A 22,936-nucleotide genomic window follows, 5' to 3' on the forward strand; every position below is an offset into this window, starting at 1 on the left:
GACTTCAATAAAGATTGTAAGCAAATGTTCCCTGTCTTGACCCTCCTCCTGTTACAAGCTCCAGCCTCTGCTCCTCACTGGCCCCCTGGGCTGCAGGTCTGGGCCCTGGCACACTGTTGGGGCTGGCTCTCTCATTAGTCTAGATTAAAAACTTTTTGCATTCTGCTGGGGCATGGGATAGGGCGCAGGCTCTGTGGTCGTAGCTCTGTTTTGTTCTTTCTAGGCTGAGCCTGTGCTGCCTCCCTTTGGCTGGAGCAGCCCAAACATGCTGGGGAAGGCTGATAAGAGCTTGTTTACCCCCTGCACCCTTTGTAACTGCCAGGATGCTGTTGCATTTTATCATCAGCTCTGCTCAACCCCCACTTTACCCCTTTATATCCCTGTGCTCATGCAGGGAGAGTGCCTGGAGATGGAGGGGCTGTGGGAGCAGGGGCTGACAGGTCCTTACACTGGCATGGCTCACCCTTGAGCCAGGCCCTGTATGTGCCCAGGTGGGGCTGGGAGGCCCTGTGTCTCTGTGTTTGTTGATATATATACACAAAAAGAAGGTCAAGAAGCAAAAAGCAAGAGGCTGAAGCCATTTATTGAACACTCAGCACAGCTTCCACCACAGTGGAGGAAATCTGAATGTTTTGCTGGTTCCTTGGACTGAGCTATGAATTCTTGTGAGGCTTCTCCTAGAAAGGCCTTGTGGCCAGGTAGGGAAAAGAAAAAAAAGTGGTTATGCCCCCCCCCGCTCATCCCCAAACTGTGGGTGAACTGGGTGAAACAACTCCATGTGTGGCCACTGTCCTGTGGTGAGGAGGGGCCTGAGGTAGAGGCTGAGCTGTGCGGCTCAGTGGCTGCTGGCTTTTGGCTCTGCCTGCCCCCTCCCTGCCATTGCTGCTGCCAAAATGCTTATAGGGCAGACCCTCCTGCCCCAGCATGGTGGGGCCCCAGTGCTAATTACACAGCTGGTCCCAAGTCCCCATACCTGCAGCTCTTAACACCCAAATTTTGCCATCCCTATGTCACACAGTTAGTAAAGCCCTGACTTCCCGCTCCAGCACGGAGCGTGGATGCTGGGGCAGTTCCATGGGGTGCAGCCCACCCCCAGCTCACCTTTGGGGAGGTGTGTGCTGCACAGGGGGCTCCTGAGCGGGAGGAGGGTCCTCCAGAACTGCGAAGGGTGTGAGGGGAAGGTTGGGGGGGACGCAGGGGTGGCCGGGGGCTGCGGGGCCGCCTGTCCCCAGTGCTGGCCGGAGGGATTCCTGGGGAAAGAGAAAAGTGGCGTTAACAGGAGGGGGATCCCGGCCTCGCTCTGTGGGGAGCTGCCCGGCTGCCCCATGCCATGTGTGGCATTGGGCGTGCAGAGCGAATCACGCCTGAAACTTCTTGCCCTAGTGGCCCTGGCTCCGTGGGGCTCCTGTCTCCCTGACTGTGGCCAAGCCAGCAGTTCCTGAATCATCTCCCCAAGGCCGTAAGTCCACACCCATCGTCCCGTCTGGGTCAGCAGCCCGACCCCATCTCCCCTTGCCTCTGGAAACGGCCCTGGGACGAGGCTCTTACCGTGAAAACCTCTGGTGTGGCCAGGGCTGGTGGGAGCGGAGGGGCCACGGGCGGTGGGAGGATGGCGGGGGGCAGCTGTGGCCCCATCCGCTCCGTGTGGCATCGCAGCACCGCCACCTCTGCCTGGAGCTGGGCCAGCTCCTCCGTGTGCCGCTGGGCAGCCCGCGAGCCTGGGGACAGGAGCCTGTCACCATGGGGGTTACGGTCCCCCCAGCAGTCCTTTCCACCGGCTTCAAGGTTGCGGGGAGGCCCATTCGTGCTGCTGCCCTGACTCCCCCCAATGTCTAATTGTCCCCCCTCAGTACTGTCACTGTGAAAGGGCCCCCCGAAGTGCAGGGACCCCACCCCGGGCTGTGCAGTTGCAGGTCTCCCCTTGCAGCAGCTGTTGGCAGCCCAGGGGCTCCAACAGCTGCAGCCCCAGAGGCAACCGGGAGCCGTGGGGTACGGGTGGGGGCTGCCCCAGTCCCTGGGACCCGTCACCTACCGGCATCAGCTCTTGTCTCCCTCCTGACCTTCAGCGCCAGGAGCTCATCTTCCAGCCGCCGGTTCTCCAGCTCCACGGCCAGCAGCGCTGCAGCCAGGCCCTGCGTACCAGAGCCGGGGGGTTCTGCTGGCACAGCCGCGGGGGCCTCAGCCACCAGCTGTGGGGTCGGGGGTCTGGGGTCTGGGCTGGGGTGAGGCTGTACCTGCTCTTCTGCCCCTGCGTGGCCCCGCAGCCCCTTTCTCCAGCACCGCGGCCTCTGCCTGGAGGTGGAGGAGCTGGCCCAGGATGGCCGGGTCGTGCCCTCCACTGCGCAGGTAGGACAGCCACAGAGCCCTGCCACAGCCCCGGCATCAGCCATTTGTGGGGGCTCAGCCGGGACGCTCAGCTCGGCTCTGCCATCATCCGCAGACCCTCACCTGGCCTCGGCGGCGAGCGGCCCGGCAGCTGGCAGGAGGGCGTCAAGGTGGAGGGTGGCCCTGGAGGGGAAATGGGCGAGTGGGAAGAGGGGGTCGAGGGGGCCAAGGGCCCCTTGATGGCAAGCACCCTGCTCCCTGGGTGCTCCCCCGGGGGGGTGCCGAGCCCTGTCCCCCCCCAGCCGGGCTCACCTGCTGTGTGCTGTGTGTGGCTGTCCCACCTGGTCCCTCAGGGGCTCTGGGACCCGGCTTGGCTCCCGCTCCCCCTGCTCGGGGTGGGGGTCCACAGCCGGCCCAGCACCCAGTGCGGCCAGGCGCCGGCACAGCCCTGCGGGACAGCGAGGGGTTGTGGGGGCTCAGCATGGCCCCCGCAGCCCTGCTCCTGGGGGTACTGCATCCCACAGGCACCACCCCACCACCCCAAGACCCCTGCGGGTGCCTACCCTCTCTCTGCTGCTCCAGCTGCTGGGTCCTGGCCCGGATTTCAGCCACATGGCGGTTGTGGGCCTCCAGCAGCTCCTGCGGCCGCTGCCTGTGCCCCCATGGTGGGGCCGGCTGCCGGCTGGGCTCTCCCTGCTGCACAGGATGTTGCAGTGGGCAGCGGGGCCGGACCCCACCAGCCACGGAGCTCGGGCACAGGGAGCCGTCGGGGTGCTGGTGCCCACCCTCGGGGTGTGGGGTTCACTGTACCTCCACCATCAGCCTCCTGGAAGAGGGGTCGGCCCCGCGGAGCAGGGCTCTCTCGCGAGGGGTGAGCACGTCCCCCAGGGGAGCGCCCCGTGCTCGCCCCAGCCCCCGCTGTCCCCTCATGGAGGGCGGGAGCCCGGGAAGCGTGAGGAGACGGTGTGGCTCAGCGCGGTTCCCATGCTGGGACACCCCAACCTCGCAGAAGCAAATGGGAAGGAAAAGGGGAAAAAACCTGCTTAATAATAGAAACTTTTTCACCTTAGGCAAAATAAGCACTGAGGGCTGCCTGTGTGGCGCGGGGGGGAGGATGAAGGGTCCCCCCAGTTCCGGCTGGGCCGGATCCAGCTGCAGTGGCTGTGATGCCCCATTTCCTCCCCCGCGGCACATCCCAGCCCAGCACCCATCCCTGTCCCCATACCCACTGTCTGCCCCATCCCCACACGCCCCGTGCCGGACACCGGCTCCATGCTACCGAGGCATCCTGCGGCCTCCCCGCCGTGCCCCCAGGCCCCTGGGCAGGCGCTGGGGTCCCGAGGCACAACTGCTCCTCGTGTGCCCGCAGCAGCAGCCGGGAGCAGAAAGCCATGCGGCAGCGGGGGCAGGCGAAGCCCCCTGCGCCCCGCATGCAGCGCCCTGGAAAGCACAACAAGGAGGGGGTCACTTGGGGGTGCCACCCTGCCAGGGGAGAGGGGTCCTTCTGCCAGGGACAGACCCCAGGGCGGGCTGGGACGCGTGCACAGACCTGCTCGGTGGTGGCTGCGGTGTTTGAAGCCACCGTTGCTACGCTGGGACGGGCGAGGGCGGGCGGCCGCACCCCGGGCGCTTCCCACTGTTTACCATGGGCACGGGAAAGAGGAAGAGGTCACTTGGGCACCAGAGCAATCTGCAGAGAACAAGCTGGGGAGGCCCCTGCAGCAGTGCTTGGCCAGAGGGTCCCCCGTCCCTGCAGTACTCCCCCTCGCCCCGTGCTCGCTGCCAGCCTTGCCCAGCCCGGGGGACCCCTTGTCCTCCTGGCAGCAGCTCACAAATTCACACCGTGGCCTTTAAGCTAATGAGCAACCTCTCCTCCTACCCATTGCCCCCTTCCCAAAATGAGCTCCCCTCTTTCTACCCTTGCCCCCATCTCCGCTTTCTGAGCACAGGGCGAGGAGCAGCCAGGGGCTCTCCCCAGGGTGCTGCAGGGCACCCACTGCCTTGGCCACCAGTGCCACCACCCGCAGAGAACTGGCGACGCCTTGGAAAGCTTCACGGGTGTTTAAAACACGCACATCCCCTCAGAGGGCCGGGGCACAGGCCATGATGGAAGAGGTTGGCATGACGCAGGCATTGTGCTGCGCCTTCCCCGTCAGGCAGGTTCCTCCCTCTGGGCAGGAATTGCTCTGATATCGCGTCTGCCCCGTGCCAGTGGCTAGCAGCAGGGAGTTGACGTGATGGATTTTTTTTAAAAATTAGCCCATTTCTAGGCAACAATGCAAATACATTTGCGTAATTTTCACTTAAATGGATGTAGGAAGTAAAATTTAAAAAAGGTTAAACTCTTCCAGACAAAAGCCATGTTTGATGGGGCTGACTCAGTAGGACCTTCAGAAGGAACTAGACGATCTGTGAACTGTCTTACAGGAGAGTGAGCAGTGCCCAGAGCATTCCCAGGTAGACCCCGTGGCTGGAGCTTGGCTCCCAGATGGCAGCAAGGAAGAAATTCCCTCGCCCCTCTTCCCCAGGGGTTAACTGCAGTGCCAGAGGCCCCGTGTCAGCAACACCTGGTGTCACCGAGAGTGTTCCCTCGAGTCCAGATGCAGAGATTCACAGCTCAACCTTGTCATTTTATTACACATCTGTCCTCTCTGCCCGGTCAGGAGTGGATTAAAGAAAAAACCCCAAAGCAAAACCTCAGCTGAAATTCCCCCCAGGTCAGCAAGACCAGGATTTCGTACACGATGTGCAATTCCATCCGACCCACTTGCGAACAGTGCACAACCATGCGAATACTTTCCACTCCAAAACGTTTGTGTACAAGCTGAACTGAAAACAGACGGTGAAATAGCTTAGGCCACAACCGAGTTGTTTGTAAAATCCTTTTTAATCTAATAGAAATGTTTTCATGAATTTTTAAAAAAGATTTCAATGAAAACAGCTTTGGATTCAGACATTCCCTTGCCACGTTGTGAACATAAACAGCAGCATTGCACTAAGGAACAAGTGACACCGACCAGTCGAGCTTCACGATTTTGTATGAAGCGGGGAAAAAAAAAAAAGCAAACTGCTTTAGTGGAAAATAATTTGAATTATTCTGTTTCTTAAAAAAACAAAAACCAACAAAAACAAAAACCAACAACCACAAACAGGGGCTATCATCTCACCATTGTTCTCCCTCTCCCTTCTTAAAGGGAGAGTTTAGCTTCTGCAGTCTGAGCAGCAATGTTTGCCAAGTGGAAAAATACAGTGGGAGAAGAAACTATTTATCCCCAGTGCTATTAAACCCCCAAAGTTGCAGGTCCCTTTAGAGGAAAGCTTTTCTTACATAAGAAAGACAATTAGAATTGGCAAACTGATGCAAAATATTTATTCCAAGTTAGTTATTTTTGATGCAGTAGTTTTTCCCCCTCATACAGACTCAATGTGATAGTCACTTTTTTAAATCTGTAAATAATGTTATCAAAATAATCTTAATCTTTGAAATCTCACAAAAAATTTATATTTTACAATCCACCCTGAATATCAAGGCTGCAAGAAGAAGAACACAAACAATTCCTATATCCAAATATTTTACAGCTGTACCCAAAAAAAGAAAACCACAAACGCCTGGTTAAGTGATGAAGCTCCCCGAGCCGCCAAAAAAAAATAAAATAAAATAAAAAATTCATGTTATTAGCATTAATTTAACATAATTAGAACTTCAATAGCCATTTTGTCATTGACAATGATTGTTTTAGCACACTGTTACCGCATGACATTACGTAATGCAGGCGGCACTTGTTAGAAGCTTGTTGTTGCAAAGGTCAGTCACTTGTATCCTGCTTACAAGACTGAACTTGTGCACTGCCCCACAAGGGATTTTTGTCAAAATTTGCTAGCTGCACAAACTTCTATTAAGCATTAGGGCAAAACCAAAAGAAAAAGCTAAAGAAGCCAATTTCTCTCTTCTTTGGGATACAATTATTTCCCTTGTGCATGAAGTATTAACAACAAAAGAAAAAACTGAACAGACTGGAGACAGAATAAACTCTGTTTAGTTTATACAACCCCAAACACATGTTGAACTATGAACTGAGTTTATTGGGTTGGTTTTATTTATTTCAATTTTCTTGTGCCCACTTTCAGGCATCGTCATCTGACGTTTCGCTGCTACTAGTTTCTGTGTCTGAGTCCTCAATCTTTGTCTTAAAAGTGCTTCTCCAGTGGAACAACAGGCTGGAGCCACGGCCCTGAAGAAATCCGTTCTTCCCAAATCCATTTCTTCTTCGCTGTAGGAATGAAAGCAAGTTTTAAAACAAGCAAATTGCTGAGAGTAACTGTTGCAAACCATCTGTGGACACAAATTATATATTTAACTGTATCCACATGCTCTACACAGGTCACACAGAGTCATCACCTGCACTATAACCTTACTTCAGTTCTTTGCCTTCTTGAACATCCTTAAGAACTACATCACAGAAGATTTGTGCATGAGAAGGGTGAGGGAGAAGAGCAGTCACAAGTGGCAAGAGCTGTAAACATACCTGCTCTGATTTAATTTGGAACTCTTTGAGCTCATCCTCCGTGAGGGGAAGGTAGTTCTCGTCATTTTCAGGATATTCCTGCCATCCCATTTCTTTCAATAACCTGATTTGTGGAGAAAATAAAAGGGGCTCGGGAATTAAAGCAAAGGAACAATGGCAAAGGAGAGAACATTTTGCCCGTGAAGCACAAGGTTTTGTATTAATTCACTCCCAATTCACCAGGGAATCTTCTATATTAGAGACCAGTTCAACAATGCTTCACATTTACCCAACATTTTTCAATGTCTCTTACAAATATTTAATAATCAGAGGTCCTGTACAATGGGTAAATAACTAGGCTGGCAGAAGGAAAGCAAGGCAGAGATTTGGACACTGAAAGGAGGACATGAGGCAATCACACCAGTATCACAGCTCAGAATCGCCTAAAACTTACTATCCTCTTATATCAGATGCTCACACACTGCTTACTCACTGAAGCAAGATACAAGCTGAGATACCACGTAAATATTTTCTGGACTCTCCTCCACTTACACAGCATTTAAAGCAGCACAGGAATATTCTAGGTGCACACAGAAAATGGTGTGTGCTTGTGAGGGTGTACCTGCAGTTTTCAGACCATTCCATTTAGGACACCTGCTTGTAAATTAACCAGAATCACACTAGGATCATACTGACTCCCAGTGCAGGCAGGAAAATATCTAGGCAGTGTTAACACACAAGGATGTGGTACTAGAGAAGCACTGGAATTTAGTTACAGACCTTGGCAAAATCTTGGCTCACCTGATTCACTCACAGCAGAGTCTTGTTTTACTTTCGGTAAGACTCCACCCAGTCCAGCACTAGTCATGAAGCACACACACCTCTAGCTCAGTACACATGAAGCTTCCCAGACAGCTGTCTTTGAAAATAGTTTCCTTCTCCTCATGCAGTCCAAAGACTCACTCTCCTTTACTCCAGACACCTTATTTTGCTGTTACTCACCTGTGTTCTGCTTCCAATGAATGAGAGAGGTTTTCCCCCTCCTCTGGCAAAGGGAGAGAAAGGCCATTCTGATGGCAATTCTCTTCCCAGTTTTCCTTTGGTTCTGGTGTGCTGTTGCTCTCCATCTGAAGAAAAATAAAAGCATCAAAGTATGCTTGCACAGACCATGCCAATAGCACAGTTCCAAGTTCAGGCTTCTGCTTTTGGAAGTGAAGAAAAGCCTTTCACCTCGAGGCAAGTCTCTTTTTACAGAGCGTGGACTGATAACGGTTGAAAGCAACTTTTACCTCGCTGTACGAGACAACACAACACAAATGACATCTGGTAGATGGCACTTTCGTGTCAAGGGAGTAAGAGTTGGCACTACAAAGCCATCACCAGTGGCTTCAGAGTGAGAGTAAGAAAACTAAGAGAATGAAATACTCCTAAGGACACTCTTTACATATGTGTTAAGCCACAAACTTATGCATTTAGGGGCCTGGTCTAAGCCTCTGAGGCTTGAGCCACTATCCTGCACCTTTCACGAGCACTGAATTCTACTTTCCTGTGGATGTAGTTTGACAAGGAAGTTTGAAAGCAAACTGAGATGTTAAAATATGGTATTGTTCCACTCCTCAGAGAACCCTTGCAAAAATCTAGATTACCTTCACCATCTGTGACTTTCCCTTCCACCTCATTTATTACTTATCCATTTGCATTTCGTCATGTTATGGATCTCCCTTCATCAGTGCTGTGTACTACCACTACTTCTGCTGGCATGTGTGCCAGACCAAATGGAAGCCATTCCCTTCTTCCTCCAGAGCCTGAATTACATACTCTGCTGGTTTTGTTCAGTACTCAACTCTTTAAATACATCATGATCATACATACAGTAAGGACAGCAATCTTACATCATCCAGCTTGTCACATTCTCTGTTCTCTGTTATCTCCCCATTCCGATCATCTTTCAGTGCCTTCAGGAATTCACTCTTTTTATCAGTGGTACGGCGCATCAGCTTTGTCAAGCGTGAAGAGCAGATCTCGATGGGAGGGGTGGTGCTGGAAGGACTCTAGACAAGGAAGGTAGAATATAGAGACTTTCAAACCGCGTTGCTGTGAAGATGCGGCCTTCTTCAGGGTCTGTGCTTACACCTTTCAAACACCCATCAGTTCCTGTTGAGCACGCTGATGAATCCTCGCTGTGTACACTCACGGCCCAGATGGTTCAGTGTGGAGCCACAGGCAACCCTGGAGCCCGTGGGAAATCTGCTCAGCTCAAGTCATGAACCCAAGGTAACCTCCCATGCTCTTCCACAGCGTTTTAAGCTTTAACTAACTCGAATCTGTGAACCAGGCATAAGGCATCCCAGTCTGCACATTAGCAGTATCCCAGCCATGACACTGCAATAAAAAGATTGCTAACCAAGATGAGCTTTCAATTTAATTTGTTCCATCATTTTGACTGGACATGCAAAAGAAATCCAAGAACATGTTATGCAAAAGTTCCCAATATCTTACCCTTCTGCTCATATATGAAGTTCATGTCTGGCTACTCAAAGACAACGAGTAATTAAGTTGTTAACATGGATACCCAACAATAGAATCCTGCATGCAAAACTATTATTTTCCTTCACTTACTTGCTTTGATTTTTTTTCCTCAATATTAAAACAGAGTAAAATTTCCTAAAGCCTGTAGTGTTTTTCTCCCTCGCCCTTTTTATAAACTAGGGTGGAAAGGTTGCAAATTCAGGCTCTTCAAAATGAATGTCCTTTTGCAAAGTGTTTTTAGTATACTCACAGTGCTCTGAGCAAAGTTCAAGGGAACTAAAATGTTTAGGAAAACAAAAACAAGGCAGAAACTGCTGCTTCTATTTCTAATGCCTGTTGCACATGAAACACTGGTGTGTAATAACGCCTTTTGGGGAAGTGCATGCTGAAACTAATGTCTTATGGTAAACATTTCTCAGGTGGCCTTTTCAGATTTTGACTAATTCAACACAGTAAGGAACAAATCCACAATTGTAACACACATAACAAGTTACTCTGAATATTAGGATAAAAAGCATAGTACTGAAATCAAAGGTCTCAACATGGTAATCAGTTTGACTGCATTGACAGAAGGTAACAACGAACAAAGGAGACTAAAAATTAGATGTCTTCTGGTAATTTCTAATACTTCAGTAAAGCACTTGAGCTCTTTGCTAGAAGTAACTGTCTTAATGGCACTGTATAGAACTGCTGAGTTAATAAAATTTAATTTCTCCACTTAATCATAGAATTTTTGGGTTGGAAGGTATCTTTAAAGGTCATCTAGTCCAACCCCCCTGCAGTGAGCAAGGACATCTTCAACTAGATCAGGTTGCTCAGAGACCCATCTAGCCTGACCTTGAATGTTTCCAGGGATGGGGCATCTACCACCTCTCTGGGCAACCTGTGCCAGTGTTTCATCACCCTCACTGTGAAAAATTTCTTCCTTATATCTAGTCTAAATCTGCCCTCTTTTAGTTTAAAACCGTTATTCCTTGTCCTATCGCAACAGGCCCTGCATCTTTCTTATAAGCCCCCTTTAGTACTGGAAGGCTGCAATAAGGTCTCCCTGGAGCCTTCTCATCTCCAGGCTGAACACCACCAACTCTCAGCCTGTCCTCTTCACATTAGGTGAAGACAGTTAAAGCTAAGGTTTAGAAACAACAGAGTCCTGAAAGGGAATTGAATTTCACCTCAATTCTGATTTTATTCATAACTTGTTGTAGAAGGTGTTATAATATTAAAAGAGAATGTTATATAAAGGGGTACATGTAGTCATTTCTTGACATCTTTTCTAAAGGTAGGCTTAGCCCTCTGACTGAAACATCAAGACATCCCTCAGATTTTTTTTTTTAAAAAAATTTTTAAAATGAGACTACTATGTAGAATCTCAGATATGTTCAGATATCAGTCTGTTTAACAGGGGTAGCTACTCTAACAGAAAAGTCATCCTGTATCATTTTAAAAATTCAGACTGTATCCGAATTTGGTTATCTTAGACTGGCTTGTGGGGACATGGCACCAGTGCTAGTTGGCACCCTTTTAGTTTTGAACACACTGTGGTCTCTTATGAATAAAGGTGCCCCTCTTGCAGAAGTGTTGGACATGGCATTATCCCCATTTCAGAAATAAAAAGGCAGAGATTACTTGTAGTAGGCCTGTGGAGCTAGGATTACAGTAGCATTTGCTGGTCATGGTCCTGTGTTTTCATACTCCACGTATCCAACAGATTGAAAGAAAAATGTATTACAAGTGTTCAATTTTATTTGGGAGGAATTTTTAAGCCCTTTTTGTTTAGTTGATTGATGCTGGTAATACAAGAAGTATTAAGGAAGTACTGCTTGTTCTGGGGAAAACCCAGCTGCCTACTCCTGCCGTCAGATTAGTACCCGACATCTTTGCTGACTAAAGTTTCAGGTAAGACCTTCTGGGGGCGGGGCAGGAATAAAATAATGGAGACTACTTGCTTACTACTGTATGACACAAAGTGAATACCCTTCTTGGTATCTACCTGGAGGTGAAAGCCTATTTAAGTTAATATATCTATGCTGCAAAGGTGTCCACACTGTGCTGTGCATTACACAAAAAAAAAAAGGCTGTCAGTAGCACAAAGGACTTGGTCTGAGGACAGACAAAAGCAAGGTAAGGGAAAGGGACACAGTGTAAGATCTATTTGTCAAAGTGCAGGTGCATGCTTGCTAACTATTGCTTTTAATGACTGCTTTTACACTCTGCAGTGGCTAAAGCAGAAAAGTACAGGCTGCTGCAAAGTAAAGCCTGCAAAGCAGAGAATCATAAAGATAACAAAGTCTTATTTTGTAAGGTTTGTAAAGGAAAAAGACACATGCACAACTAGAAAAAAACCCCACTGTTACACTTGAAATGCAAACACAATCATTTCAAATTATATTAATAGGTTGTTTATCATAGTCTGTTTTATTTTTGTTCTTTTTACCCATGATCACAAACGTGCTGAATTTTGATTCCCAGAAGCAGAGAAGAAAAGTAATTCAGTGTCACTTTTCCACTTTTCTTTGTGGAATTTCAAGCTCCAAAACAGCATTTTGTATATAAATGATAAAGTGATGCATAGAAATGTTGGCCAAAACGTGTTTTGTCACAGTTACTGCTGAAATGTTAACAGATTTATATGCAAGGTTCTCTCCATACTTCAGAGCAAAAGCAGAGGTAAGCCAGTTTCCCCCTCATGTCCTTCCAACACCAAAATTAAAATCAGACACTGTAGCTGAAGATACATGTACACATTAAACCCTCTCAAGCCTCCCAGAGCTCACTGCTTGTGCTGTTGCTCTCCTAGAGAAAGGAAATGAGGCAGATTACCCTCCTTCCCCTTCTTTTACCGTATTAAAGAATGGCATGGGAATCAGTTTACGTATCTATTCACATCAGTTCTTGGTATCTGCACTCTGATAACACCAAGTCTACACATGTCTAGTTATGCAACACTATTTAAAGCATTAGTACTTTTTTTTATATTGCAGGAAAATTCTAATACCTTTGAACAAACACCAATGGCTTTACATCCAGTTAAACCACATTTTATTTCTTTTAATGTATCAGAGATGTGGCAGAATGAGTTAAGAATGTACAAGTGAGTCATTCTTCAAGGGTGCAAAGGTAGGTATATCATGTACAGAGAGGACCTTATCATGTTTAAGCTGTAATAGGTGATAGTGGTAAAAGATCCCACCCTATCCCCAAACCCAACGCCTTACCTCTTTGGGAGAGGTGAGGACTGAGCCACTCGCCAGTACCGCTGGTTTGGTTACAGACACTGGACTGGTAAAGGCAGAGTCACGGCTGGAGGAAAGCGAGCCTGGTTTATGTTCACTTCTGTTGGCTTTCCATGGACTTGGCTATATTGAAGAGAACACGAAATACTGGACAGTAAATGGTAAGGCACAAGAAAGGGTTACTTGCAAGTAGTAAAACAAATAAACATTATGTTGGTTGTTGTACAGATTTTCTTTCCTCCCTCTCCAAGTCTCAACAAGTTTACCTCGACACCCGTTGTTTTTCCCCATCTTCTTCCGTTTTCCCCAAACCACAGACAATTCTGCTTCATGGACACCACTGTCCACTAAAGCACCGTTAGAGCTCAAAGAGAAAATCCAGCATTGCTCTTCATTAAGTCAGAATCACCGTCAAGTAATGCAATGTATCTTAAAGCTACCCACAGATGGGAAGTAAAAAAAAACCCCCAATTAAATTCACATTTCACATGGGAACACTGTATGCCACAAAGAAAGAGTTTGCATCACTTGACAGGAACCTCCCCGTGCAAGGAAGAAGCACATCAAGGAGTATTTCTGTCCAGGCTGAGAATGCAAATTATTTCCTAGGGCTCTGAAAGTGTCCATCATTGCACTGATTTAGCAACAACAACAACAAAAAAAAAGACAAAGCAGCCAGTTCATTAAAGTGCATGAGCACTTGCTGTTTTGCTCTGGATACTCTCTGCAGTATCCCTTCAAACACACTGGTGATTTGGCTGAAAAGCAGAGACTTCAAGATAAGTTTTTGTTACTTGGAATGTTATTCTTGAGCCTCTCTTATCAACCAAGGACAAACACTGTGAAATGACTGTCTTTACAAAAAGCATTCTAACAAGAGCGTTGTATCAAGTAGCTTGAGAAATACACCTGTCAGAGCATTAAAACATACGGTGCAATATTGCCTTGTACTAACTTTAGTGTGTAGAATTAACGTGACAAAAAGTTTCTCCCTGCAGATCTGGTGGTTGCACTGTTTAGATACCCAGCTCTTGGCTGCTGATTGTTGTTCTCCCAGATTCCACAAAGGGGCAGCTTAGACAAATTCAACGACAGACCCCTATTTGCTTTCTTAGGGAGGCCACTAGGTTCAAGCACAACTAGAGATGCGTATCAGAAGGAATCGTTTGCAGATTATGACCTTCATGGACTGTTTGACTGTGAACAATTATCTGTCTCAATTAACCAAGAATGAACGCACTTGTTTCACTGTCATCAGTTCTCTTCCTTTCAATACTACGAGGTACAACTTTACGACACCATTTTTCGTTCAGTTTGCCTGTGGCAGCTTTCCAATACCACTCACTTTGTCAAAAGGAATGTTTTGACCACTCTACTACTTTAGGCACTGCAATTTCTGTACAGCTTTCTAGAATCTTCAGAATAATGCATCCTACCATAGCTGCTTTATGTCTTGTACCTTTAAAAAAGGCATTATGCGCACAGTTTTTCTGGCTAAGCATATGCTGATTTCCCACCTTTTAGCTTTACTAATGGCCACCATTCGTTAACAAAAGCGCTGTTGATGACACCGCAGACAATTCTTCCCTACTGCAATCCCCATCACTGAGGAGCACTATACTCTCCCAACAATCACAGCACCATGTCAATGCATGCATACTTAAAAATTAATATCTAAATCACTAAGTACATATTTATATCCTGCTTAACATGACTGATCTCTTGGGCTACACATCAAAAGTCAATACCTTCTCCATTAGCCAAATAGCGTTTAATGTTATCAGTATTATACTACTTCAGGTATGAATCCAGGTGTAATCCAGGCCTACCAACTGGTTCAGTACAGTAAATACTTCATTAAAAGGAATTTCGGCAGCTACCACTACATATTGCCATCATTTCTATTTAAATATACTTACACAATCTAGAATGCAAATGAGAGCCACGTAACATGTAAAACAAGCTAAGAAAAAAAAGCCCTACCATTATTTTTTATGTAAGCTGAAGTTCCATACCACAACCACAAGGCTGTCACAGAAAAACAGATCATATTTTTCAGGTTAACTATGAAAATTACAGGGTTTATTCCAACTGTGAGCACTGATTAATATATTTTTTTGTTTCATCTGAATAATCAAAACTTAAGAGTTTAACTTCAAAACAGAGTTAGGAAGAGCAGCTCTTCTAGATGGAATTAATGAAAAAACCTATGAGTATGGGCTTTAGAAGTAGCCAAAACAAACACAATTATGACTGCACAGCAAGGAATAATAGCTAAAAGATTTTTACATGCAAATTCTACAATTTCAAGCAACAGGAATACCACGACCAGAAGAAACAGACATTTACATAGCTTTCAGAGGTGCATTTCAATGTCTCAAACTCTACGGTTGATACAGCGCTAACATTCAGACCTCCCAAGTTATCTTTGCACATAATAGCAGCTAAGACAGGAAAGCTGTATATATTTCTGTTCACTAAAATTCTGCTTACATTGAAGCAAAGAGACAATCTAACAGTCTGTAGAGAAACGGTATCTTTTTGTTTCGAAGACCACTCAAAACATCCAGACTAAAACCAGGTTAAGAATATATATACACATATATCAATCAAGCTGTACAAGCAAAAATAAAAGCCATAGGAAGCTCCCTAGCCACCAGAAGCTGCATCTTGTTTAACTATGCTAAACAAGTACGTATATGGACTGAAAACTGTGTATGGAATGAAACACTCTTTTATTAATAACCTTCATAATAGGCTGATTTATCCCATCTGATCGAGGAGATCAGTTTTTAAATTAAGGGTTTATACTAGATTATTTGATAATAACTTTAACCATTAGGACTTTTCCTGTATTTGGCAGAATTTGGCCTGAATGAAGAGAAACTTAAGAAAGGGAAAGAAGCTCTAAACTTGGTTTCTTACAAAAAAAATTGTTCATCTTTCCTATTTTGCTTTTATCTTTGAAGCACGTAACACTAATCTACTCTAATCATAGGGAAGATTTTGTTGGGAGTGTCACAGCCAGCATTAGTAATTAATAAATTTTAGAAATCAAAGTATTTGGACACCTTTTTAAAGAACAACCTAGATAATAATTTTCTTTAGCTTCTTAGACACTTTCACTATCAATCCTACAAAATTTCTAGGGCATCTATACATGTAGATTCTCTGGAAAAATGGGCAAGATAAAGCTTAGAACTAAGAAACAAAAAACCTACTTGTTTTTTCATCACTCCTATATTTCTTTCAGTAAAGGAATCGTAGCACAAAACCCATTACTTTTCCAGGTTGTCGCTAAGACTCAACTAAATTAGAGCTAAATTGCAGGATGTTACGATCTAATCTGATCTTAGCCTCAATTGTGTCTTAAATACATCAAAGTATCGTAACCCAGTAAATATTTTTCAAGGTAGTCACGTGCATAATCCAAGCACATGGTAGCACACATTCCACTTCTCTAGCATTGCTTGTTTTGTCTAATTGAGATAAGGATTTGTCTAATGCATGAGAACACACCCATTCAAACAGACATTAGTATCATCAGAAGAGAGATTAGTTCTCTGTATGGACAAGACCAAATGGCATTTTAACAGGGAACAACAATTTTAGTAGTAAACAGACCTCTACTGTAAAGGCCACTACCCCAGAAACTGCTGGATTCCAACTCCTGCTATTTGTCAGGGGGTTGATTCCCTTGATCTGCAGTTCACTAACTTGATTGGAAACCCCTGTACCTTGGAAGGAGGAGCTGCAGGTTTAGGAACCAGATTTTTGTAGACACTTGGGACAATGGTGGTGGCTTTGTTGCCATTTGCCAGGTGAGAAACAGGTGATGTAAATGCAGCTGAAAAGGCAGCGGCAGGATCCTCTTTTGAAACCTTTTTGATGACCAGCATCTTGGTAGGTTGCTTGGCACTAGGGGGGTTTTCTGTAAAAATAAACCAAGAAAGGTTCTGAAATACAAATGCTCAGTTTCATAATAGCTCCAGTATACTGGCTCCAGCTTCTCCCCTCTCAATCTTAGATGTTACACATCTGATTCTGAGACTGCTATCAGCTATTCTTTTGTTTCAGCTTTGAACAAAGATACTGGATAAGGATGTCAAAGTCCAATCTTTTTTCATTTAACCACAACAGCTCACTTGACACTGAAGGGGAAAAACAGACAGTGACATCAGTTAACAGCCTTTCACCATTCTACAGAAATCAGAACAGATATTAGCATTTTTTTGAGCAACCATGAATCAGCTTTGTTAATTCACTAACACAGCAAAAATACTTTGCATAACTTACACCTATACTTTAAAAGACACAGTGCTTTTACAAACAAGCACAATTAATATTTCTTAGGCCAAATCGACACACTTGCAGGAGCAGAACAATTTAAAAACAGTAATGGTATAAACAGCTAAAAGCCCCATAAACGTTAATTGGCATTATTTTTTGAGCAGAACAACAGCTGCCTGACAAATATGCAAAAAGAATACAATCCAGTACTATAGCAAGAAGTGTTTTTGATTTTTTTTTGTACTATTTACAGTATCTAACCCAACTAATCTAGCTACATTCTAACTAGAGATTAACAAACCTCTATTTAGCTGCTAGAACTGGTACCTTGTTTCACTCTTTTTTTTTTTTAAAAAGGCATAGATTTGCATACCACATCAGAATCAAAGGCAAGCCTGTTCTGAGTTAAAAAAAAAAAAAAAAATCACATAAATCTCAACCACAGAATTATGGAAATTTTGCTGTATTTCTAATATGAAGATCCTAAGTCAGAAACTAATGTCTAGTTCACTCAAATCTGCTCAGCTCTTTAAGTGATGTCTGCATGAAATTGTAACTGCAGTAAGACAGGAAGCAAATGCAGAACAGTGACATTACTGCCACTAGCAGGTTTTTTGTGACAAGACATGCATGGTTTCAAGTAGACAAAAAAGGCCAAGAGATTAGTGAAGATTGCAGGTGGAAAACAACAGAGGCGAGAAAGCTGCAAACTGTCTGCTTCACTTAAGTCTTTAAAATCTTTTTGAGTGAAAAAAATAGCATTTAAACATCAGTTACAACTTCCTGCTTCAGCATCAGCACTCTGTACAGTGATGTAAATACCTTTACCTACCCCATACTCCAGAAGGTGTTCCTAAAGGTTTGTTCTGGTTGGTGTGTCTTCCAGCTTCTGGATTCAAAGATGGCTGTAAAAAGACAATGCAAATGAGTATATCATTATATCGCATGTAACAAAAAAACCCCAATCAGTATTAACATAACATTATGCTTCTAGGAAACCAGAGTACAGGTAGATTTCTCTGAACAGCACCTGAGTTAGAAGAGTGTGCTTTGTTACAAGCCCTCTCAAATTCAAGTTTGTATTCTCCTTGGCTCCTGCTATATTTCCAAAAGAACTATCAGAGGGTTCAGGCCAGGCCCTTTAAGTCTTCTACTGTACAATTAAGTAGATTCCAGCAACCAATACACACATAAAAGATTTAGGTATTTCATTAGCAACTCAAAATATAAAACAGAATCCACATCATCAGTATACGAAGAATCTAGCCGCATTTACCATGTATTTTTATACATTAATTATGCACGAATCAATTAAAAAAACAACCCCAAAGCAATACTAGGCTCCTAATGTAAAGGAATAATGAATATATATATGTTTACTGACAAAAAAATCTACCGGTAAATTTAAGTTAAGGTTCAGAGTCCACTTTTCAGGACAATGCTGCATGCAGACTCAGCGGTCTCTGCAGACTTACCTTTGATTCAGTATCAGAATTCAACTTTGTGGAACAACTAAGGACGTGTCCAAACTCAAACAGAGTACAAAAATCTGAGCATTCAATGACAAGTGTTTCTGATTAGCTATTTGTCTTCCCCCGTCCTAAATAACTTCAGTTCAAAATAAAGCCATCTTTTTCCTCTGTTTAATGAATTCTTCATATGTTAGTTACTATGGCTACAGCGTAAGTCTCTAATAATGAACTTCTGAAATACTAGGCATTCCTGTTTTATAAGAGTTAGGAAAAAATGTCACACCATAGCATAAATTCCTGCCTCAGACCCTAGAAATTCCTCTGTTTCAGTGCTTCATTTTTCAGTTACAGGTCAGTTTTATAGCAGTGGTGCTCACACCACAGGAGAATTTAGACTAACAGCCTGTTTTGCAGACCTTTCAGGAAACGTGTTGCCATCATCAGCCACACAGGCCTAACAGCTACATCCTTAACCACAGTACACATTAGTTTCACCACTATGGCAAAGACAATACAGGAGTTATGCAGCAAAGCTTGCTACTAGACAGTGTGTGGTATGATCCATCTTAAAAAAAAATTGGGGGAAGTAATTACAGAAGGAACAGCCATGCAGTTGGGGAAAAGCACTCATCAAGGCACCGGACAATGAAGCAGTACAATGGAAGAAAGATTTAGATCAAGATAGAGTACAACAGTACATAGTCACAATCATTACAATAACCTTCCACATTTTGACAGGCTTTTAACAGTCTAAAGAAAAAGCTTATAGAAATTCTGAATCACAGTATTCTTGAGAAATCAGATTAACAGAACTCTACACACAAGCTTTATCACTGCTCTCCAGGTGTAAACCACCCTGTGATGCAGACTACGATTCCCAGCAGCAGCTGAACAAGAGCATGCAATCACTCCCCAGGCACTTCACTAAAAGAACCTGGCAGCTTAAATTAAACTGGGTCCTGTGGCAATTTAACTCTAGATTTTGGCCAGAAGCAGCTGTGCAGCATTCATATATTTCACTCCAGCTCCTAAATTCCTGAATAGTAGCAGTGCCAAACTGCCATGACAATTTCATCTGTAAACACCCTTCCAGAGAGGAAAGCTGAACAAGACAGCAAAAAGCTCAAGATGATGATACACATAAGTGTGAACACTATTACCAGAAACTCTCATTACTGCAGGCAGCAATGGCTTTAGCATCAAAGATGAAGTCAGAAGAATTGCATTAGGTGAAGGGACTCAGTTACCAGAACCTTACAGGTGATATTGACCTCATTAACACTGGTCAAGAACAGCCTAGAGAGACAGCAAGAAACAAGATACAAAGAGCAAAATACATGGTCTGATAACAATAAAATCTTCATCAGGAGACAGGAGAAAAAAAATTAAAATGGAAGAGAAAGCAGAAAAGGTGCATAAATCTCAAAGCATTAGCACTAACGGAATGCACATGCTAAGGATGAAAGCCATAAGCCCAGGTACTATTTGGGAAAGTCTGGAAAACTAAAGATATACCAGCAAAAATAGAGCCAGGATGTAAGAGACTATCGTACTGATAATACCACGTGAAATCAGAATGCTGGGTAAGAAGAAAATTGATGAATTGGAGATAGTGATGGAAGAAATGGCTCAAGAAACCCCAATCCACAGATTAACAGAAAGATAGGAAAACATCTCTGATAACAAAATACTATTCCAGAAGATTCAAGACAGATGGTTGCAAAGGTCTGAGCACATGTCATGAACAAGCTTGGGAAAGTTATCACAAACACTGACATGTACCAGAATGCAGGAGACAGGAACAGCAGGCAGACTGAAGATAAGCTGAATAGATGTACTTAGGAGAAGAAAAAAAAAAAAAAAAAAGGCTTTGTAAGCAAAGCCGCAAAGTCAATGTAACTACTCTTCCTGTGGTAGACCAAACTGTCACCTTATGGGTTTTGCTGAAGAGCTGGCTTGTGTGTTACAAGGCTGTCGTCAGTTCACAATAACCATTTGGCAAAATATAGTGAAGTGCCAAAACCCATAATCCAACAGGTTGTCAAATCCTGAGGACTCTGGGTACCAATTAGCATCCTGTCAGCACTGGACTAATTTTGTTAAATCTGTTGTGACCTCAAACATGGAACAGAACGCAACTCTAGATCCTCACTACCTATTAATGCTAATTAAGTGAGATCTGAAAAGCCACTTCTTACAGCTGCCACTTCTAGTGAGAAGCTACACACTTACAAAGTCTTCTTCCTCAAATTGCAACTGCTCTTTATCTTCCTTCTTCTCTTCCCTGGATTCAACAGGCAGCTTTTCTTGAAAGGTGGAACTTTTCCGAGAATGGAAGTTGCCATTCCAGTGGCGATGAACTCCAGTTCCTCCTCCACCACGCTGGTTCACACCATCATGGCCCCGTGAGGGACCATGCCAGCCAGGCTGACTGCCAGAAAGCCCAACATGAGCTCCTTTAGAAACACCAGAATCTACAGAATCATGGCGGAGAAGGGATGGCTGATGCCAGCAGTCTAAATAAAAGAAGATAAGTATGCAAATAGAAAAGTCAACACAGTGTGCAGAATACTGGAAATATCAGGCTGTTTTTCTTGTTGTTAAGTCAGTGTTCAGTAAGTAACTACTAGGCCAAACTTATTAAGCTACTGTGTGATTATAGGAGAAAACAAACCAAGCTACAACACGCACATACAGCTACCACAGAAAACCCTTAAGGCCTGAGTGCACGGCATGGGAGAAGAGAATTGCTAGCACAAGCTTCTTACAGGGTGTTTTGAAGACGTACAGTTTTGTAAAACATTATTTATATTCTGCAGAATTCTTCATTCTGTAGAATATTCCACAATGTTTGCTCTCAGGCTGCATTCTGATCCCTCCTACTCACCTCCTGCAGTTCGGAGGGGCCCATTATTGAAAAATCCATCAGAAGAGTTGTGTCTCCTACGGCTCACCCCAAAGCGGCCCTCTCCCCGTGGAAGATGCTCTCCATGTTTCTCAAAGGTGGCTGCAGGGGACTGCAGAAAGAAAAAGGTGATTTAATGAAGCATTCCTTAGAGCACTCTTTGGGTGTTTTTTAAAAAAAAAAAAACCAAAAAAAAAACCACACCACCCAAACCCCACATTCCTGTACTAGTTTTCAATATAGCATCCATGTTGCTTAGCCAATGACATCAACAACCATGTGAACCTGACCAGAAGGCCACACAAATCAGTATACCCTACACAGAATCAGAGAGAACCCAACACACTAATCTTACCAGTGGTCTTTGCAAACACATACTTTCTGCACAGTTCATTTAAAGTAATTCTATGAAACACAGGTGCTCATTCATTTACTCCCTCTAAAGACAAAAGAGCAGACAGCAATGGAGGATCCAATCATCCTGATTAAAATTCAGAGATACTCAGGTTAAAGAACTTTTGGGCTGAAACAACCATGATGCTGTAGAAAACATTCATGCTTCTAGCATAAAGATTCCAAAGAATCTTTTACTCTTCACTTTCCCTTACTTATAAAAAAAATCAGAGGTTCATTTTAAATGGATCAAATATCCTGAAATTACTTTTGTCCCCTCATATTTAAGCATGAAGGTGAAAGCTGTATTCTTTCTTGTTCATCAGTGTTGCCCACTATGATCTGGATTGCTATTAAAATGTTTTTCTCTACCGCCATGCACAAGTAATGCAAATTGTTAAAGTCCTAAAACAGACTTCCTGGGTCAAGCTAAGCTTCTTCTGGAACCAGTTTTAGAAAGAAGGTGACAGGCAAACTGCCCACATTTTAAGTCTGCAAAAAACTAATGAGTATTTCTGAGTTTGGAGTTAAAGCCCAAGCTCTTATTAATCTACTATTCAGCAAGGATCAGATTATTTTCATAAATGAAACACAAATTATATTCTGAATTGTAAATAAGTGTCAGCCTAAGTCTTGACTTAGGGCCATTTCTTTTAATGATTTTCTACCTGGTATCCCACTCTAGTCTAAACACGAGGACACTGAACTACTTCCATGTCTGAACACAAAGACTGTTCCTCTTCTGAAATAGAAGGGATACATTTGTTGAAACAAAGACAACAAAAAGATTTTCAGCTTAGTAAGCTTCCAAAAGCCTTCTTTAAAACCACAGAAGTTAAAATTAAACATTTTTTAAACAAAACAAGAATAAAAAGCAAAAAATTGCCCCATTGTCATAGCTGTAAAAGAAGGTGATCTGTATCAATGTTACCTTGGTTGACTGTGGCGTTGAGAAGTTAAGCCAGGCAGGAACAAAGTCATGCTGCGCCATTTAGGTCCAGTGTCTTCCTTCAATAAAATGAGGCATCAAACCTCATGGCCAGGATCTGTAAATGAAAAGACAATTCGCTGACTGTCATCTTTTCTAAACTGAAATGATAATACAATTTATTTCCCAAAGTTTGGCCTGTAAGAATAGAATGGGAAAAGTGCTGTAGTTTTTCATATGACACTTAAGCATGTCTTTTTTTCCTGCTGACTTTGTTCCTCTAACTAAAACAGGTAAGTACGTAAACACTCCCAGTTACTTCCTATTTACAATTAACACACCCATGAAATTCACGA

The 22,936-nt window shown here is 44.3% G+C and overlaps 1 protein-coding gene across 1 annotated transcript; it reads right to left on the bottom strand.

Moving 5' to 3' along the window:
• Positions 1 to 6,449: 6,449 nt before the first annotated feature.
• On the bottom strand, positions 6,450 to 22,643 carry GPBP1L1 (GC-rich promoter binding protein 1 like 1; the record flags this gene model as incomplete). The annotated part of the gene is made up of 10 exons (XM_082002853.1): positions 6,450 to 6,596; positions 6,852 to 6,954; positions 7,833 to 7,957; positions 8,723 to 8,881; positions 12,575 to 12,715; positions 16,330 to 16,523; positions 17,715 to 17,787; positions 20,587 to 20,870; positions 21,242 to 21,371; positions 22,584 to 22,643. 10 exons carry the CDS (start codon positions 22,641 to 22,643, stop codon positions 6,450 to 6,452), a joined length of 1,416 nt encoding a protein of 471 aa, XP_081858979.1.
• Between the last annotated feature and the right edge of the window lie 293 nt (positions 22,644 to 22,936).

The sequence above is a fragment of the Phaethon aethereus genome (genome assembly GCF_964289735.1).
Source record: "Phaethon aethereus genome assembly, chromosome: 8".
Classification (NCBI taxonomy): Eukaryota; Metazoa; Chordata; class Aves; order Phaethontiformes; family Phaethontidae; genus Phaethon; species Phaethon aethereus.